Below are 20,258 nucleotides of genomic sequence, written 5' to 3'. Positions count from 1 at the left end.
GACACCTGGTTTACGAAGAACTTTTGGGAGCCTCTAAAGCATGTCACGAAGCATCACTGAGAAGTTTACATTTAGAATCAGCTTCATAAGCTACAGTTAAATAATGCTGCCATGTCAGTATCGTTGCAACAGTGGAGCCAAACACAGAGGGAAGAAAAACCAGACATACAATGTAATGGAGAAAGGTGTGAGAGCTGAATCGAGTCACTGCTGTTATACAACACATTTGAAATGAACTGTGCATGGAAAACATTTGACTCCACAATGTTTTGTTTGTGTCAACTCTCAGAGCCTCTTCATGTGACTCTACCTGTGTCTAATAACATCTCAGACGGAACTCTTTCACTTCCCTCTCTGTCTCACTGTGACACTGGTCGGTTAGGCTTGTGGTGAAAGTGCTAATGGATGACATGCATTTATTTCAACAGAGCTAAGCCAGTCGACATCAGTGTGTTTGCAGCATAAAGAATGAGTAAACACCTCTGACTGGGCTTTCATTTTAAAATGGGTAACTACGGATGGTTGCTATGTGGAAATGTAATGGTGATGATATGCAGCTTTAAATGAAATGGAAGCAATTTAAAGATTTCATAAGGGGAAAAAATACCTGATGCATTTTCAGCGCCTTGACATGGATAAAATATAACCACACACACACACACACACACACACACGCACACGCACACACCTTACACAGACTTAGATTCATTTCTTGGAGCCTTACTCTAACCATAACCACTGCTTGCCAAACCCTAACCCTCACCTATCCTTAACTCAAGTCTTCACCATAAAATGTAATGATTTCTTGCTGGAAACTTCTAACCTTAACCAAAGATTTTAAAAAAAATCAGTGGCTTTCCACCTTGGGACATGACTGCTGTCCCCAGTTGCCCCATCAAACCCCACCTACCCTTCCCTCCACTTTCCTCCTGTTCAAACTCCACGTTGTTCTGCTGTCATTGAGGATTCTGGGCACGCATGAGACTGTTTCTGCTGTGGGTGATAAGTGTCTCCACAGGCGCAGCCCTGTTCACCTGAGCAAACCCCCACACTCCAACTGAGACACACCGGGAGCCTCTGTTCAGACAGCTGCTTGCCTCATCATTCATGAATATATTAGCATGGCTGATTAAAAATGTTCATACTCGACGCTGAAGGACTATGTAAATGATCAAGAGTTATGTTCATAACGGTCTTAAAATATGCTGTTTATTGTACACTCCATGTCTTGGAGTAACGTTGTTTTATGATGCAGAAAACCTTAGTTAGGAAATACAGGTTTGCATTATGATTGCCTGCCTCAATTCTTTCCTGTGGTGGCAAGTAACCAAGTCCATTTATTCTAGTACTGTACTTAAGTACAAATCAAGGTACTTTTACCTTACAAGAGTATTTCAGTTTTATGCAGCTTTATTTTTCTACTCTGCCACATCTCAGAGGAAAATATTGCACTCTTTACCTATTACTTTTCATATTAAGTTGTTTTCGTACCCTTCTTATACAATGCATTGCCATGTATCTCCAAATGATTTGAGTATGATTTTTTTTTGTTTGAGAAATTATCCTGCGTCTGTAGCTAAGTGAACCATTTAAAAGCCCTCTTGGATTTGCTGGTACAAAGCTGAAAACAGGCCTGTTTTCCTGACCTCATGAAAAGTTGCATGGTTCTCACAGGATGATCTTATAGAATATGGTGCATTGCTATAGATTAAACTGCTGATTAAACTAAAAGTAGTTAAATTGAGTAAACATCTACAGCAGTAAAATACAGCATACACATTAATGCAGCAGTAATATTAATCGAAAAACATCATATACATTTTACTAGTAAAACACTGTCAGGGGCCATTTTTTGGCAGAATGAGTACTTTTACTTTTGATGCTTGATACTAGGTATATTTTGCTGATGATACTTATATATTTTTAGTTAAGTAAGGTTCTGAATTCAGGACTTTTACTTCCATATAGTGGAGTATTTTCACAGTGTGGTAGTGCTAAAGGATCTGAAGACTTCTTCCACCGCTGACTGTTTCCACTGAACTCTTCCCCAGTCTGCAGGCATGCAATAAGTCTCCTAAAATGTCTAAATTTGTGCAACTCTGTAAGAGAGGCTTGAGTTCAGCTCCCAATGTCACTTTGTTTTCATGACTCATGTATTGAATTTTAATGAAGATGTAGTTGAAAGCAAACCAAATCTCTGAATTTTCTCCTCTCCCTTAAATAAACTTTTTTTTTTTTTTTGTTAAATTCCATTAACTGACGAAAGTCCACAGCTGTACCACCTCTGAGTGTATGAATCCAGCATTGAGGAATATTTTTTATTTCCTTAGAAGTAGACAAGGACGGGGAAGATGGAGGAAGAGACAGTGGATGAGGACATATTTAAGAAATTAGTCTGCTTAAAGTGTTTGAATTTTCTCTTCTCATTCGGAGGTGGTTGCTACAGCAACAGTAAATGTGGTCTGGCATAGTCTCGGCGGGTACAGTTTGGACTCTCAGTGCCTTCCACTTTATTCTCCGCCCAGGCTTGTGCACTCTGTGCTCTCTGCAATCCAATAGACAACCAGAACGCCTGCTAATGAAGCCTATGGCAGTCAATACTGCCTCTTTTACCATATTAAAAAGGAATAAAACTGATATGGAGTATTTTTGCATGCTCAATGGCAACGTGACTAGAAAAAAGGCAAAAGAAATTGGAGAAAAGCAGAGGTGGACCATGAAGTATTCACTTGAGTGAAAAGAAAATGCTCTCCGGTTGTTGCTGTTTTAGTGTTAATCTGATCTGACAAGAGAGAGAGAAAAAGGTGAGGCAGGTGAGGCTGGCCAGCTCCGCGTGTCCGCACTGCCCCTGACACAGTGTGGCACAGTGGCTCTGCTGCGGGGGGAAACACTCCATCACGCAGGTAATTAAGCAGAGCAGGAGGGGCACCGGCTCCCACTGCCAACGGCCCCGTCAATGCTGCGGCTCAAACCAGGCCACATATGGCTGGAGGTCTGGGTGGAGGAGACTGAAGGTGCCTTCTCCGAAGTGTCCTTGGTCAGTTCCTGAAGTGATAAAACAAACAACCAGTGAGATGTCAGTGTTAATTGCTTGAGCGCACTCCTCCCTCGCCACGGGGCGATTATTTTATTCAAAGGCCTGTTCTAGAAAGAGGATGAGGAGCTTTGTTGAAGTTTTTTTTAATAGAGTATTGAAGAATGAAATACTTTCCAGTAACTATTCAATGTTAATGCCAGGGCCTCATTAAGGATGCGCTGCCTCTGTGCCACTGAGAAATGCATATAGTTGACAACCCTGTCAACCCCTCTCTCTCTCTCACACACACATACACCTGGTGATCGGTCCATAACATCATTAATGCTCCTTTCTCTGTCTGCTGTGTCTGTAATCTCTGAACAAATCACTTGTTCAGGCTGGATCGTGGCCACCAGCGACAGGACTGCTCCATAAATCTGCACCTCCATACACTCGCTGGGAGAGAGCGAGAAAAAGAAGAGAGAGGAGATGGGAAACGGGTGGCAGGTAAGAAGAATGAGACTTTAGGAGGAAATTGAGTTGATCAAGCATTTCTTTGCCATAGTGCTGCCTCAGACGTGCACAGCTTGTAAGGCATGGGCTGCAGATGCACAGCATTTCTCAGACACCACAGAGGATGAGGGACAGTATTACTGTGGCAGTGCCCGGAGAAGAAATCGAGTCTGTTAGACGTACTTTCTTTCTGGGAATTGTTTAGTGGAGCAGATTGAATTGCACCTTTACTTCGATATCCATAAGCGTATATGATGCTGCATTTCCAATCCAGCTGCTGATTGGTTTTCATCACGAGTGCGTAATATTTGAAGCCTTAAATGTAAGAGGCACTAAAAGGAAAAGCATTTTGAAAAACTTAAACAGAGCCGTTGACACACAAAGAAAACAAGACTAAGAGTCTTCAGCCATGCTAGCTGCTCTCTGACGCTGTGCTGCGGCTGTAGGCTGTGGTTAAATTGAGCTAAATGCTAATGTTAGCATGCAAACATGCTAACAGTGACAATGTTAACATGTTGATGTTTAGCAGACTATTTACCATGTTTACCCTTTAGCTTAGCATGTTAGCATGCTACCTGTAGCCACTTGCTAACTTGCATCAGTGAGAACTGACACTGATGGGAATGCCATTAGGTTTAGAGGTATTTGGTCATGAAGCGATATCTGACTAATTCTGTTTCTGACGATGATGAGGACGCTAGATGAAGTTAAGAGATTGCCCGAATTTCATAGCAATCCATCCAACAGTTATTGAATCATTTCGCCCAAAGTCACAAACGTGAGCCTCAAGATGCCTCAAGGGGCAATTGAAAAGTCAGGGCATCACCAAAGTCAAGACGATTCATCATCTTGGAGCCGTGAAAGTCTAGACCAAATTTCATGGCATTTCATCCTGCCGTTGTGATATTTCAGTCTACACCAAAGTGACCAACATTTGCATCCCTGAAGCCACACTGCTGGCACGGATATAAATGTAAATACTCTAAATAATTTATGACTTTATTGGTCACTGAGGAGAAATCCTCATTTTTGACACCCTCAGAGTGCCAGGGGAAACCAGTCAGCTGTTATATCACACTGCTGCAATGCTTCCACTTACATACATCCTCCTACAGGCCTCCACCCAGAGGCCCAGCCCTGTCACCAGAGTAGAAGAGTGTGTACCAAGCAAACAAGATACATAAGCAAAAAGCGAGAAAGCGAAGGAAAGCACGAAACACAGCGAGGGAATTGCATCAGTTTCATCGTGTCAAAGCTATCCTGCAGGTTCCTTAAGTGCTTGGACACCTATGTGTGCTGAGCAGTGTTAATGTGAGTGGTGCAACCAGGGACGATTCCCACTGAGGTATTGACAGAGAGCTAACAGCAGGGCGGCCCAACTGTGCAGCAGACAACAAATGAAAGATGAGAGCGTCTGGAGGGAGGCAGCAATGGATGTGCCGGAGGAAAACATTAGAGAAAGGAAAGCGATAAGTTTGCTCGGCCTGAACATAGAAGAAAACTGCGGGTAGAAACAGATCGTGAAAAATGGATATCTGAGGTTAAGTGAGGAGTGGTGTGCTGAGTTTTTCGTTTCCAGCAAATATATAAAAAGCTCGCTTTTTTAAAGTGTTTGGCAAATGAGTGACACACCAGAAAAAGAAAAGGCACCGAGAAAATAGAAAAGTGCTTTCTGTAGCAGGGCTGCTGTGGTCTGCTGGCTCCACTGTGAAGCTGAGCCACTTCTCATCTTGGGTCTGTCTCTCTGAACGTTCATCTTCCTCCATTCACAGGAAGAAATATACAAGCTGCGCCTTATTATTGAGGACTCTTGAAGGACATAACCTCAGCAAACCTTTTATTACAGAATATACATTTTCTAAACTGAGCATTGCACATTGTCTCTGGGTCAAGCAGAGCTTTTACTGAAACCTCCTCATGCTGAATGTCATTCCAGGCTGAGTGATTGCTCAAGTAGTGGCTGGATGCAGTTCTACTCTAAACATTTCTGTATATCTTAGGCAAACAGTGCATGTTTGTGTCTGTGTGCCTCATTTTTTTGTGTTTTGTTTTGTTTTTTACGCACTTGACTTTATATTTATGTGCTGCTGCCAAATGACTCACTCTGTTATGAGAGTGCTGTTATTCCAAATCACTCCTTGTTTCTTTCAGTGGGCTTTCGACGCTTCCACGCCGCTCCACGTCATTTCACAATATTCCATACAAGTTGATGAGATGTTAGATGTTCTGTATAATAAGACATTCAGGTCAGGTGTTTTACAACATCATTTGTTCAGTGGCACAGAGTAGACAGTGTTCTGTTATGGATGGTTTTTTGTCATTAGATATGCTCGTTTAGGCTGTAGCATAATTTAATTTAGCGTAAGTGCGTGCAAGCTCGCACACATTTACATATCTGTCAGAATGAAAACAGGTGTGAATTTCTGGGGAATAAACCCGATATTAGATTTACTCAGGAATGAAGTGAGAAACACGTTGTTGTTCCATGAAATAATGTTGTTTGGTCTTGTAGGAGGGTGTGACTAGAAGGATTTGGGGAGAGGCAAAGACAAGGGGGCTCTGACTGATGGAACCATAGATGATACAGCTCTTCTGAGGCCATTCAGGCCATTCACTTAAATAGACCTCAAATCATCATCATCACATCCAGCTTAACGATTTGTAATTAGCACATAATGATAGGCTGACCAACCTTCTCCAGTGGCTGTGAATCTGAATGAGATTTCTTTTTTTCTACCGCCACCACACCTGTGAATGAGACAGAGATGTGAACAATGTTCTACCTGGTGATGCATTGTTACTATTACAGCAATTCATCATCATCAAGTAAATCTCTATCATGTACCTTCAGAGTCTGTGATTGAATACAGGATGTTTCCCCACGCCGTCTGGTGGGTTTTGTTTCCGTGAGGAGGCCAGGGTGCGACCGGTCTTGCTGAGAACAATGCTTATGTAGTTCTATTTTGTGACATCTAAAGAGTAATTTGTTTGGAGAATTGTGAAAAAGACTTGCATCAACCACACAGAGACAACATTGTTGGAGGAACAAAGCCTCGCTGCATTTGCAGAGTACCAAAACGTGAAAATGGCAGGAAACAGTTGCAACCACTTCCCTTCCAGGAAAAAAGAACTGTCTACTTGCTTCACGACAGCACGCAAAAAAAGGTTTCATAGGTTTCCAGGCATTTGCGTATGGGCCTTGCTGCAGATACGATGGCTATGTATGACCCTTTATTTAATGCACCATGCACTACAAAAGAACACACTGGCTCAGCTTGAAAAAATAAAAAATAAAGCAACAATCTACATGCATCTTGTTAAGTAATTCCTATGAGTCATTTATAGTCTGACTGACCCAGTTAGTTTAGTACAACAAACATGATTTGACCTCTAAAAGCTTATTTAAGTTGAACCAACTTAGCATTAATTCAAAAGCTCATAATATCATTTAAGCTATTCTAACTTCTTTATTTACTTCCATCAGAAATGTCCACACAAATTATTACCTTAATAAATAAAAGATGTGCACTTCTCAGATTGTTCACCTCTACTGGTTTTTAGAGGCTTGTAAGACTGTCCAGTATTCCACTAAACTAAACCAAACAAAGAAAAACAAGATTCCAGAAAAGTTAGGGAAAGTAAACATAGCTTCTGCAGCTTTCACATTCACACATTATAGTCCCACAGTCTTTTCATGGGTTTAAACTGGGATTTTTCAGTCCAATATGATCAGCTGGTATTCACTGGTCACATTTCATTAGTGCTAACTGTAGACTAATGTTCTATTTCTGTGTTGAAGTTTTAAGAATAGCTTTTAAAGCAACACACCTCTAAATTCCAGCTTGTTATAGGCATTACTATGTACTTGACACTGAAACAGGGACTCGTTCCTGTCCTGTCCTTTTTTTTAAATATGCACAGCTTTGATGCAAAGCTCCCAATTGCTATTACCTACCTTATCTATTATTATTCTTATGTTCTTATCTAATTGATGCTCAGGGGAATCTTTGTCTCTTTCTCTTTCTGTCTGGTTGAACCATTGCACAGCCTTTTGTTCACCATGTGCAAAACATTACTTTTGTTTGTGAACCCATCATACAAAACAACATCGATTTGTAAAGAGGTCTCTCTACAACCTAAAAGCATGAAGGACCATTCAAAGATATAGAGTAGTCCTCTCAGACATCTGCCTGTACCGAATAAAGCTTCTGCAGCAGGCAATTACAAACGCTGGATAATTTGTGCAGCTGAAATATTTATTTATTTATTTAGCTTTTTCTACATTGGTAATGATCTGCAGCACCAAAGATTTACCCTGTAATCCCCTGGGGGATCCTGACCTCTGCCCTGGGCCAAAGCTGTGTTTCTGAGCTGAATGCTAGCATGCTAATGTTACTGCATAAAAGGTCATGGAATCATCCTCAACAGCCAAGACTGTCTGTACCAAATTTCATGTAAATTTGCATTTCCATGTGAGTCAACCCACATCGCTATCTGAATAATCTGCACGTGTGGATAAAAAGAGCTCAACAGAGACCAGAGAAGAAAAATTGGAGGTGTGAAAGGCAAGTGGTAATTTGTTCTTCCCACTTTCCCCAAATAGGGAGGTCAGCCAGGGACTGTACTCATCTGGGTCATACAGATGCATATACACACAGATGCACATGCGCTAACACACACACACAAACAGCTGGCGAGAGGCTTACGCTCCAGTGGCATATAACAGCTTTTCCATTAAAACCATTCTCCTCAGCTGCTGTGAGAGAGGAACAAGCTCCATGCAAACGTGGCCAAATGATGAAAACCTTGAACAAGCACCATTTCAAATTTTCTGATTTGCTCTGCCTTCACCTGCAACTGTTCTCTGTTGCATTTCTGACATCAGTAATGGCTCAGTTCGACCAACTCTGTCTTTTGTGCTCATTCAAAGAGGTTGGTGCCCTTGATGAATAGAGCCATTAAGGGAAGCCTTGAGGCCTCTGAAAGAGGTCAGTTTGACATGGTACAGATCCACTGCAACCTTGGAAGAGTCAGTTGTTACTTGCAAACACGCATACTGAAAGCAAGACACAGAGGTGTGAGACAGCGGTACACGCACCTCTACTGATACATTACCCACCGTGAAACCCCCACTCGCAGACAATTAGGAAGATGAAAAACTTCCTGCCGCAAACTCACATTGCCGACCTACTGAACCTCCACTTCGACTGTTGAGAAAGGAGATGCACAGATTTTCGCAGAAAAAAGAGATTAGTTGGAAAGAAAAACAACAACACAGAGTCTTGAAGTTTTCAAGGAGAGGACCCCGGAGAGATGATGAGAGGCTTATCTCAGCGTGGTCTCTGTCCTGCAGTAGACACAGTACCCACTCTGCTCTAGATGTACAGCATGTAAAACTATGACAGAAGGAGGCAGTCAGCAGTTTACACTCTATCTCTGCACCACAGCTCACAGCCCTACAGAGACGCCAGCCTTCCAATTCATCATTTTGACACTTAGTGTTGACTTGCTAAATAAAGAAGTTATGGTTCATACCACCTATCAATAGCTGCCTTGCCTCCTTTTTCTTAAAAATGTACATCAATAAGTTAAAGCCCACAAAAACTGCAAAAACAAGCTTGATGACTGTAAAAAAAAAAAAAAAAAAAAGACAGACAAGGAGGGAGGATGAAACTGAATTAAATCAAGATGGAGAAAAATACACCCTTCCCACACCTTCTTTTATGTACACACATATTTGAGAGTTTAAATCAGCCATAGTTCAAGCACCCAACCCTTTCGATGAATCAGATTTTCCTATAATCTACAGTATATGCTTTCTTTTGGAGTTTCATTTTGTTCTATCTAGCATAAATAAGTGAATTTGCACAAGTTGAAGTGTGAAGTATGTCACCAGTACACACCCTGCAAACTGTACATGCAAACACACACACAGAGATCACCAAGATAAGCCAATTCTTGTGTGTTAACTTGATATTAATATTGCAGTGTTTAAACTGCTTGAACTACACATTTCTTGCTATGATCAATTTGGGATGCATACAAGCAGGAGATGTAGTGTACAGCTGTGGCTCTTTGGGATCATTAGCTTCTGATATCAGACTGAAACAGCAGTAATGAGGTGGCCATTAAGTGCTCCGCCTGCACTACTTTTCATGTTGAGAGGCTTGTTGTAAGTCACCAGAGAACGGGGAGTTTCAGAGCTGTTCTCATGGTGACAGCTGGCCGTAATGCTGCACACAGCAGGCAACGTGTTTTTTTTTTCTTTCTTTTTTTCAAAAAGACACAGTGCACTTGACTTCATGTCGATGAAGGCTTTTGTTCCCACAGTTGCTATCGATTTATATTGTTCAGCAGTTTGAATTCATATCAAAAAACACACACTCGCATGCCAGCTAGAAAATGCAGCGAGGAAAAGCAACTCGACCGTGGCTGACAAGAACGGAGCATGTAGAAAAGTAAAAAAGGAGGCGGAAAAGCCTGAAACCTTAACTGAAAATAATATTTTTCATTAGCCAGCAGCGTGTCTGTCGCACCGCCCACCAGTTTGGTCCAGAGTGAAACACTGGATACTGGACTGATTACCATGATTTTTTATTTTTATTTTTTTTAAATAGACATTCATAATCCCCAGAGAATGAATCCTACTGGCCTACTTTGGTGATCCTTTGACTTTTCCTCAAACACTATCAGCAGGTCAAAGATCTCAATTATCCTACACGATGGATTACCATAAAACTTGGTACACATTCATGTCCCCCCTGAGGATGAACTCTAATCTCTTTGGTGATCCTTAAAATGTTCTCTTAGAACGATCATCTGATCAAAATTCAAATTTATCCAATGCTTTGATTTTACAAAAACACTGATACTCCCATCAGCCTCCTCTCTGCTGTGCGCTCAGTGCCAGTTAGCAAATGTTAGCATGCATGCTAAACAGTAGGACTGTCATCATGGTAAACATCCCTGCTAAACATTTAGCATTTTACATTGTCACTATGAGCATTTTAGCATGCTGATGTTAGCATTTAGCTCAAAGCATCACTATACCTAAGTACAACCTTACAGCCTTGACAGCCTGTGCTTTGAACGCATCTTTTATTTATTTATTTATTTATTTGGCACTCTGCTAGTATGGAGAAAACTCGAGAGATTCAGGCAAAAAACTTAAAACCACACCCAGGCTGACACAACTTTCGGTCATGAAAGAAACAGTAAACTGAAGTGAAAACTGGAAGTGAATATGAAATAAAAGAATGGAGCTACAACTAGAGCATAGTAACCCTCAATGACACACACACACACACACACACACACACACACACACACACACACACACACACATGTGCACACAGAAAGCACACACATACAGTGGTTGTTTTACTGTACATGTGGTTATTTCACATATTTTCTGGTTTTCATGCTTGGCTCATACTGCATTTTCTGGTCGTATTGATACAGTGTGGTTTTTTTTGTATTTGTATTTGTTGATGTTGTTGTTGTTGTTGTTGTTGTTGTTGTTGTGTCAGTTAGGACCCCAGGAAGACTAGCAACCTCTTTGTGGAAGCTAATGGGGATCCAGTGAAGAATTTGAGGAAGGAAAAGACAAAGAGAAACATATTTGCAGACAGGATCTCACGACATGTGAAGACCTGGATGGACAGCGTGGTACTGAATGAATCACAACATCTTGTTTATTGATGATATGCTTGACTGCTTTTCCACTGTGCACAATCCATGTTTAAAACACTCAATGTTGACTCTGCTCACTTACAGTACGACAAGAATGAATTCTGGACCATAAAAAAAAGGGAGAGGGGCTAAGATTTCATAGCACGGTACATAAATATGAGTGAGTTTACATGCACAAAGAGATCCAATGACAAGTTTTTTTTTGCTACTTTTGCTTAAAGGCTGGTGCTGATAGGAGCAGGGTATGAGGGGCAAGGCAGAATAAACAGTTTTACAGTACAGTACTTGGTTTCCATCACATCACCAAAGGGAGAGAAGCAGGCAAACGGTTGCGATGCTTAGAGAGAGAGAGGACTACATGGAGAGGATTTATTTAGTATGTGTACAAGTGGAGATACTGAGGGACTGAACCTGCAGCACAGGGTCAGAGTTGAGGCCACGTGATCCCATTCTGGCTGTGTACTCGCATCTGGACGAGTCACAATAATGAGAGAGAGGAAATGTGGTGGATCAGACTCAGATTAGAGGTCTCAGAGTCCACAGACAATGATGGTGGGGAGTTATTACCAATATAGCGGAGAGAAGTATGAGGAGAGGGTCTGTAAGATGGGAGCTGACAGTGGGAGCATCAGGTGGCCAGCCACAAGCGTACACACATCTCTGTGTCTATTTAAGTTAAAACGTCTTTTTTTCTTTGTTTCCTTACATCGCACTATAGTATACATACTGTACAATACCTACTGAACTGCCGCTGTGTCCCCAGCAGGAGTGAACAGAGAGGTGGCGCAGGTTTCTTACACTAACATTCAATACTTAATAAACACGGGAGGGGACTCACACGCAAACACACGCATACACACTTTCGCACGAATGGTAAGACGGACACATAAGATTTAATGCTTCACAACACCGTCTCATAATGTACAAGAAACTTCATCTTTTTAAAAAAAAACAAAAACAAAACAGGAACCTTCTTCAGCTATATTACAAATAAAACATTTAGTCCTCTCCGGCTGCTGAAAACACTGAGAGAAATAAAATATCCTAACCACACATACATACAGTGGTGTTGGTGGCTTGATAGCATAGTCCTTCTTGTTTCTGTGTGTGTGTGTGTGTGTGTGTGTGTTCGAGAGAGACCAAAGGATGGAGAGAGAAGAAGATGTAGCTGTGTGGTCATGAGGATAGGTTTGAAGTGGCATAGGAAGGATTGAGTGGTCCTTTCAAAAGGAAAAAAAAAGTGCCAAGGTAAAGTGAATTCAAGTAATGTGTGCTCTATACACAGGAGAGGGATGGAGGGAGGAGGGAGTCCTGTGGCTCCAACACGGCCACTACTGGCTCTTCCTGTGTTCAGTCAGGCTCGCCGACGCATCTGTGGGCGTTTCTCCGCGGGCAGCTTTGGAGAGGAAGTCCACCCACTTGGCCTGAAGTTCTGCATCTTGGGCACTTAAGAGCAAAGTTTGCTGGGTGTGACTGAGCCGCAGCGCGTGTTTGACCTCCGACTTCTCGCCTGCCGACGGAGGGACCACGCTCACCTCGAACCCGGGGAGAGGCACCGCCCGCGCCCCCTTGGACTCCTACAGAAATGAATGAAATAAATCAATCAGAAGAGATCTGGTAGTATCTTGGATAAGCATTACTTTGAGGCAAGAGGAAACACACAGCTTGTCTCTCCAATTGAAGGAGAATATATTCCAGCACGTATAGTAAACCCTGTCCTCCCCTCCCCCGCTTTCTTTCTGTATAATCAGGAAATGCTCGTCCAACTCCCATTAATCCTAATCTTTGGAATGGCAGCTTTCTGCAGTGGGATTGGGATATTAGTCTTGGAAATGAAACCGGGGGAGGCTTTAACAGGCTGATTTCCCTTCTGTGCCATCCGCCGTGAATGATAGAGAATCATAGTCTCTTGCAAAAAGCTTTCCAAACATGATTGCTTGGGGAATTTTCATTTTAAGCAATCATGTAAACCACTGCTTTTATGCATCTCCTTGGGATGGTCTGAGCAGATTTGCTGCTACATACGGAGCCAAGATTTCAAGGAACGACACGTAAACCGACACTTGATTCATCCGGTCAGTGCAAACTAAAAGCTTGTCACGCAGTGGAGCGGCGTCACCGACAGCAGCAGCTATACCTGAGGTCATATTCAGGACAACCAAATCCTCCTGGCCCAAATCTACAGCGCGCAGACAGTGCACAGACAGGCTGGCACAGGCGGGATTGGATAGATCTGATTTACACATACTCGCTGATGTGCACAGGCGTTACACTGTACAGATGTCCCGCTTCAAAAGGAGGAAGCCGGCGGGATGTATAGAAAGGTCAGACGGGTGTAGCAAGAGGATCAGTGTTATACAAGAGGTGACTGAAGCATGCTGGTTATGTTGCCATGCCAGGCAACATTTGCAATGTCTGTTGTTTTTTACAATGCCGAACTTATAAAGAGAAGCATTGAAAATGTATTGTAAGTGATGCACAGTATATAAGTACTTAAAATAAATAATCCCTAAAGTACATGAAAAGGTGGTGTATTTTGTAATTAACAGCTACATTTCCAGAGTGTGTGTGTGTGTGTGTGTGTGTGTGTGTGTGTGTGTGTGTGTTGAACTCTTACCTGTCCACTGCTCTGCAAGTACAGCACCAGTGGCTCAGCCTTGGTCACAGCCACCCACATCTTGCTCCAGCTCTTGCCTTTCTCCTGCACTTGAAGGTGGCCACATAGCAGGCAGTTCTCTCCCGATAGAGATGTCTGTCTCTAAAAAGACACGATAATATAGGAATATATATAAAAGGCCAATCATTATAAAATATACTTTTTGTAAAACACCTGATTAAAGCTGAGATAACTGAAAAACTTCACCATAAAACAAACTGGCAGACCAGTGGTAAGTGATTCGTGTTCTGCACGACTGGACTGTGTAGCACAGTTTAATCTGGACTTTCCCCTGCAAAACACTTAGTAACCATGTTTTGAAAGGCCCTATAAAAATACCACTTATCATCCTTATTATTATTGATTTCAATTAGCCTGTAACTGAAATCCATCTGCATTGTATTTTGGGGATTTAATCAGCAACTGACAGCGCAGATCTTCCACTGCTCACCATTACATAACAACAATGTAGGACACAGTGAGATTTGCACATGGACAGGTGTTCAAGCTCCTGCTGCCCTTTGTGGACTCATGTATAGCCTACAGCTCCCCCATGTGGTGACTAATCTCACTGCAGAGGAGCTTTTTTCCACCATTGGGATCGTGACTTGCCTGACATTCCTCGGACAAGTTCAGCAACAACATATATAGTATAATAGTATGATTGTTGGCTTGACAGTATTCCCAGAGTCGACTGTACATTCATCCAAACATTCCAGACAGACAGACAGACGCAGACACCTGAAGCACCCAGACTGTTGAGTCAGCTGAGACAGCTAGTCCTCCTTAAGCTAAAATCTGATTATACATTAGTCATCAAAGACGGATTAGTTGATCTTTCAAAGTGAATCTGTTTTAATTCATAAATGCACGTGTGTTTATGTGTGTGTGCAGCGATTTCAGACAACAGAGTGACTTCAGTACTCAGCAGAGATGGTGCACTGGACTTAATAAGCACAATACTGTGATTCTCTCTTTGCTTTTGTTGCCAGCAGTGCAGTCTGGTTGCTGAACTCTGGTTGACACTGATTATCGGTATACTGGGAGACGTGGATCTCATTGGACCGGCAGGAATTGAGGCAGAAAAATAAACTATTATGCACATGCTGCTAAATGTTTCTCAGTGTGTGTCTCACCTCAGGCGCAGCTTTCCTCTTCTGTTCACTAACGCCCAGATTCTCCAGGCTGAGGCTTGCGTCGAAACACTCTGGGCACACTCGGCTCGTTTTGTCCAAGGTCTTTGAACACTTTGCACAGATGGCCTGCAGAAGGACAGAGAGAGAGAGAGAGAGAGAGAGAGAGAAAGAGAGACGGCATTGAGAGGCTGCTCAGTTGTTCACAGTTAACTGTCCGAAAGAAATTTTCCACTTGTTCCCTTGACTTCTCCCTGCGTCCCTTCACTTCTACATCCCGTCAAACAGTGCCCAGATCTCTCTTGTTCCATTTGTGCTCACCGCTCCACAGGACTTGCAGTGGTGTTTGCGCTTGGTGAAGTTGAAGCTCTCGCTGCAGCCTTTACATGTTTGCTTCTCTTTCTCCTTTTTCCTAGAACTCTTCTGGAAAACATATTAGAAAAAGAACAGGAGTCATGTGTCAAGCTCTTCAAGTCTGTTCAGTTTCAGCACAACTGAAGCAAGAAGAATGCACGTCTGACGGCTTGTCTTGCGTTATCCAGTCTTCTCCTTTCTCTTAACAAAGACACAGGCAGACAGACACCCACACGGACACGCTATCCTTCTCTAAATGACAAATAAAATGATCACACGGAGGCGTCCACGGCAATGCAGACTGTCAGGTTGTTATTAAAGATGCATTGTGGGCTGAAGAGTGAAATTCATCTCCCTTTTATGCAGATAACATGAGAGCTTTCTGTCCATTTGCAGCAGGCAGGGCAATGAGGACTAAACTGCTTTTTCCTATGTTAAATGGGAGAAGCAGATGGAGCCATTGCCATTGTCAACCCAGAGTTATTATCATCCGCACAATGATTCAGCCTGTGATCAATGTACCTTTCAGGATAATGACAAAAACCTTGGTCACAGCACAAGCACACAGAACAGCTCATTGCTTTTATTGATTTTACAAAACAACAGAAAAAAAGACTTGTTTAAATCCTTGAAGCCCATTTCAGTCAAATTTACGGTTTCATTTGGAGTAAAGTCACTCAAAGAGAGAAAACAGGCATTCCTGCACTTTAAAACTTTGTTTTAAGGCCCGTACACACCCATGGTTCACCCACACCAGTGTTTTCAGTTAATATAACAATATCATTTTCTCTTCTCATAGAGCAGTAAGACCAAAATCCGCCTGGTGAAATTTACTCTCCTGCAGTGGCCAAAAGTAGGTTGTACAGGAAATACTGTGGGTTGGGTTGTTAGTATAACCTGCAGGAGCTAGCCCCTTCAGTGGGCTAACAACAGCAATGCATGAAGTTGTTAATTATAGTGATTTATCAGACATTTCACTGATTAACCTCTGTCACTGTCCTTCCACTCACAACAAAACGGCACATGTGTCTTGACAAGCTCCACAAAGAAATGAATGGCAAGCAACTGACCACCATACAAACTGAGACTGTTTGACATCTCCTTCACTCTCTTGTTTGTCTTTTCTTGTCACCGTTTAAGGCGAGACAACTTGTGCTTGATCATTCTAAACAGACTGACTTAATTCCCAGGACAACTTTGCCCAACTTCAACTTCAGCAGGGCTCTAATCAGCCAACCAGTCATTGAAAACAGCTGTGCACCTTCACCAGGAGCAGGCAAAGGTGTCAGGAAAGAACAGACAATAAATACCAGGTGTGCTAGCTGCTTCCATCAGTTAGGCTGATGATGTCACGTGCCTACCCTGCTTGCAGAACAACACATATCAACACCACTTGCACATAAGCAACTCTAGCACCTTAAAAGCTTTTGGAGCTGCTCAAAGAAGGTTCATATCTACTAATGAGATATTCTACCTTTTCTCTATCGTACAAGCGTAGCGTAGACCTGTGACATTACAAGACCACTACCTGCTCCTGATGATGGTTTTCAATCAAACACCTAGAGGTCCAAGACCCTCAGGGGGCCTGAAGGCTTCAGGCTCAACATGTGGCAGTTTTTGGTTTTTTTTTGCAATAATTTGATTAAATGCCAATTAGTTTTGCAATTTTGTATGCACAATTAAACAACAAGAGCATTATTACATAAACTTGAGATGCTGTTTTAAGAATAATTTCAGTTTACATTGCATTTACATGGTACATGTTCCTAAATACATTTGTGCTAAATCAAATTACAAGCTAATTACTAACAAAACACACATTATACACATTCAGTAGGAGAAATGAGTGAGTCAATAAGGGCACACAGCTAATTTGTGCCCTGGGCTCCCCTTGAGGGGTTAATGCTTAAGGGTACCAATGTTTTTACATGACACCCCCAGAGACAATGCTCACTTGTTTCTAATCTATTAACACACCAGCATGCCAGGTGAGAAAGAGTGTCGTTTCTATATATATAATAGTATCTTACCCTTTCATGCAGTCTTTCACCATCTGAGTCGATGGATGTGTTGCACCAGGGACCCTGAGGAGAAGCAAAAAAAACATACTGAGCGCTGGCAACTTCTGCCTGCAGTCAGACATCTCCACCACTGGGTGTCAGTCTACAACTTCTAATCTAGCCCCTGTGTCACGTTATGTTTGGCCAGCGTCCAGCTCCAGGAAGCACAAAGTGGGTCAAAGCAGGTCCATAAGAGTTTTGTATACACTTTGACTTGGGCTTTCCCTATTAGGTCATGAGAGAGTTCTGGGAGAAGAGACTCGCAGACGCTACATGAGCAAGTGTCGGGGACAGAAAAAAAAGAGCTCCTTCATGTGCGAGTTCAGTGTGTATGATCCCACCACGTCCATAGATGGAGAGCTGTGCGGGCTGACAAAGACCAGATTATGACGAACTTGTTTGGTGTAACAGTATCTTGCCACAATTCATTAGACAGGATGACACCACTAACTGACTGATCAGTGAACTGACTGCCTGGGTGGGGGGGGGTGGGGGGTGGGGGGAGACTGACCGGTGACTCAGGGACGTGGTCGTCTTCCCGGGAGAAGGAGCTGTTGAATGCTTTGTTGAATGTTTCGCTGTTTTGTTTGTGCCGTTCGATAGTGGCCAGGATCACCTGAGAGTCAGAAGAGATTTAGCAGAGGAGAGGGAGAAGGATGGCGAGAGCACAGTGCAAAGTGAGGGAGACACAAAGAAAAAGAAAAAAGTTGGGTTATTGATCAGATGTAATGGCATTTGAATACATTTATTCTCGCATTTATTCGTCATGACTAGAAAGATTATATACAGTATCCTTAATTGCATAATTACAGCGTGATGTAAAGTGTCTTATATTTGTATCTTACAGATTCTGTTACTGTACTTAAAAAGGATTAAAGTGACTAATGTGAAAAAGAGAAGATGAAGAGAGGAAGAGAGCCACCTTTCCTTTGCTGCCTGATTGGGGAACAAACTGTCTATGGCGTGCGGATGACAACATAAATGACGTCAGAGCTCAAGAGACCTGCCCGGCCAGCAGTGTGCAAAAACCTTTCCTTCTCTCCAAAGGTTTTTAAATCACCACCCTGCGCTTTTCTGAATGATCCCTCTATTGATTTCAGCCCCTCTCTCATGCTTACATACAGACTCTGTTATAGGCCCACCCCTTCTTCCAGCCTGCAAAATGTTTTAATCAGCTTTACTCCTCTGTAATGGGCTAAATGAGCAATAATGAGGGGCTTTATTAGAGAATATAATTCCCAAACACACTGAACGAGTCTGTGGAGGAAATCTTTGCTAATTCTGTTCTCTAATAAAGCAGAACTACCAAAGACACAGGCCCAAAAATGCTGCATGAGGGGCAGACTGTATGTGCATATGTGTGTGGGGGCAGTACTATATGTGTGCGAGCATGCGTGTGATCCTTGCCTGAATCCAGTCTTCTTTCTCTTCAGCTGTCCTGTAAAGCAAATGAAAGATCATGAGATTATTGCATCTTAACAAAAAACACAGACCATCACGATATCATGGCTTGCACTATTCAAATATTCACCTCAAATATCGTCAGTCCACATTAGAATCAATCAATCAGTATTTGTATATCACTTTACACTATAAAAACACAAACAACATAAAATGTATGGAGCCCCAAAGTGTTCAGATGAGACAATATGAAATCAGAACCTGATTTCACAAACTGATGGATGATGCTGGCTAGGCACAGCAGGTAGCATGTGCAGCTTTGTAAACGTCAGGAAAAGATTGTCAAGATAAGTAAAGAGAGATTTGTTAACATGTCTGCCTATTTACAGCAGCAGCTAGTTGGTACCAGCTGACAGGAGCTAACTGGCTATATGTGGAAACAGATGTTCAGCTTGCTGGACATGCTAACATTACCCACCTAGCCTGCTAACTAGCTAAGCTGGCTTGTGAGCTTGAGTTATTAATTAACATCAAAGTAAAGAGCCGACATCAACGGCAGCACTTCATCGTCTAATGCAGAGATACGCCTGCACTGTTTTGATTTCAGATATGTTTCTCAGAGTAAGACAGACAACTCTGAAGATCAAAAACACATGGTTGTCTCCTAGCTAACGGGCTAGTTAGCTTGCAGCTGAGTCAACCTGCTCGGCAGCAGTGACTGGTGACAGCGAAAGTGTTATGAAAAGTGACATGAAATAAGGAGACATTATGAAAGAAAAATATAATTAAAACTGTCACTTGGGAAAAATACCATCTTTTAAATGGTAATCTGGGATGTCATGTTTTTTTTTAAAATAAGAGGATTTTGAAATGACATCTCTGTAATAAATTGTTGTAATAATTGCAATAATGATAATATAATCGTTATGATTTCACAATTTATTGATTTATGTTAGGTTTCTGTCTATTTATTCATATGATTGTGAACACTTTGGGGGTTCCATATGAATAAACTGCATTTTATATAGTACAACACATTTTCATGCTTCAGCTCAGAGTCTGCAGTTATTCTCTGGCGCTTCATTCGTATGTCTTTACCTGGCTTGCAGCTCCAGTGAACGCTGCTTGCCGATGATGGCAAACGTGTGAGGAAGGTTCTGCTTCACATTCTCCTGCACCTGAGGTCAAGAAACAGAGGGCGTTCAATTTGCAGCCACCATAATAAATAAAAGGCTGGAGGAGAAAACAAAAGACTGAGATCAAACAGACTGAGAAGCAGAACTGCACCTCCATGCCAGCAATGTCAATCCTCTCTCTGACGCTGAACTTCTGTCCCATCAGTCTGAGTTTAGGCACGCAGTATAGCACCATATTGTTGAACTAGATCAGAGAGAGAAAAACATCACATAATCACATGTACAAAGATCTCCCAG

General features: G+C 42.2%; 1 protein-coding gene across 3 annotated transcripts in view; it reads right to left on the bottom strand.

The window, feature by feature from the left end:
* Window positions 1-11,198: 11,198 nt before the first annotated feature.
* Window positions 11,199-20,258, bottom strand: part of fgd (faciogenital dysplasia) — a 54,996-nt gene continuing 45,936 nt past the window's right edge. For all 3 annotated transcript variants that reach the window (XM_076741025.1, XM_076741026.1, XM_076741024.1), the window contains exons 11-19: window positions 20,113-20,205; window positions 19,924-20,003; window positions 18,832-18,862; window positions 17,936-18,040; window positions 17,395-17,448; window positions 15,332-15,433; window positions 15,014-15,139; window positions 13,839-13,979; window positions 11,199-12,798 (exon numbers count right to left, since the gene is read on the bottom strand). In XM_076741025.1, the coding sequence (XP_076597140.1) occupies window positions 12,553-12,798; window positions 13,839-13,979; window positions 15,014-15,139; window positions 15,332-15,433; window positions 17,395-17,448; window positions 17,936-18,040; window positions 18,832-18,862; window positions 19,924-20,003; window positions 20,113-20,205 (978 nt within the window). In that variant the 3' untranslated portion in view covers window positions 11,199-12,552. The remainder of the gene's footprint in view (window positions 12,799-13,838; window positions 13,980-15,013; window positions 15,140-15,331; window positions 15,434-17,394; window positions 17,449-17,935; window positions 18,041-18,831; window positions 18,863-19,923; window positions 20,004-20,112; window positions 20,206-20,258) is intronic.

The sequence above is a fragment of the Chaetodon auriga genome, chromosome 10 (assembly GCF_051107435.1).
Source record: "Chaetodon auriga isolate fChaAug3 chromosome 10, fChaAug3.hap1, whole genome shotgun sequence".
NCBI classification, from domain to species: Eukaryota; Metazoa; Chordata; class Actinopteri; order Chaetodontiformes; family Chaetodontidae; genus Chaetodon; species Chaetodon auriga.
This window is presented reverse-complemented; position numbering and strand designations above follow the sequence as displayed.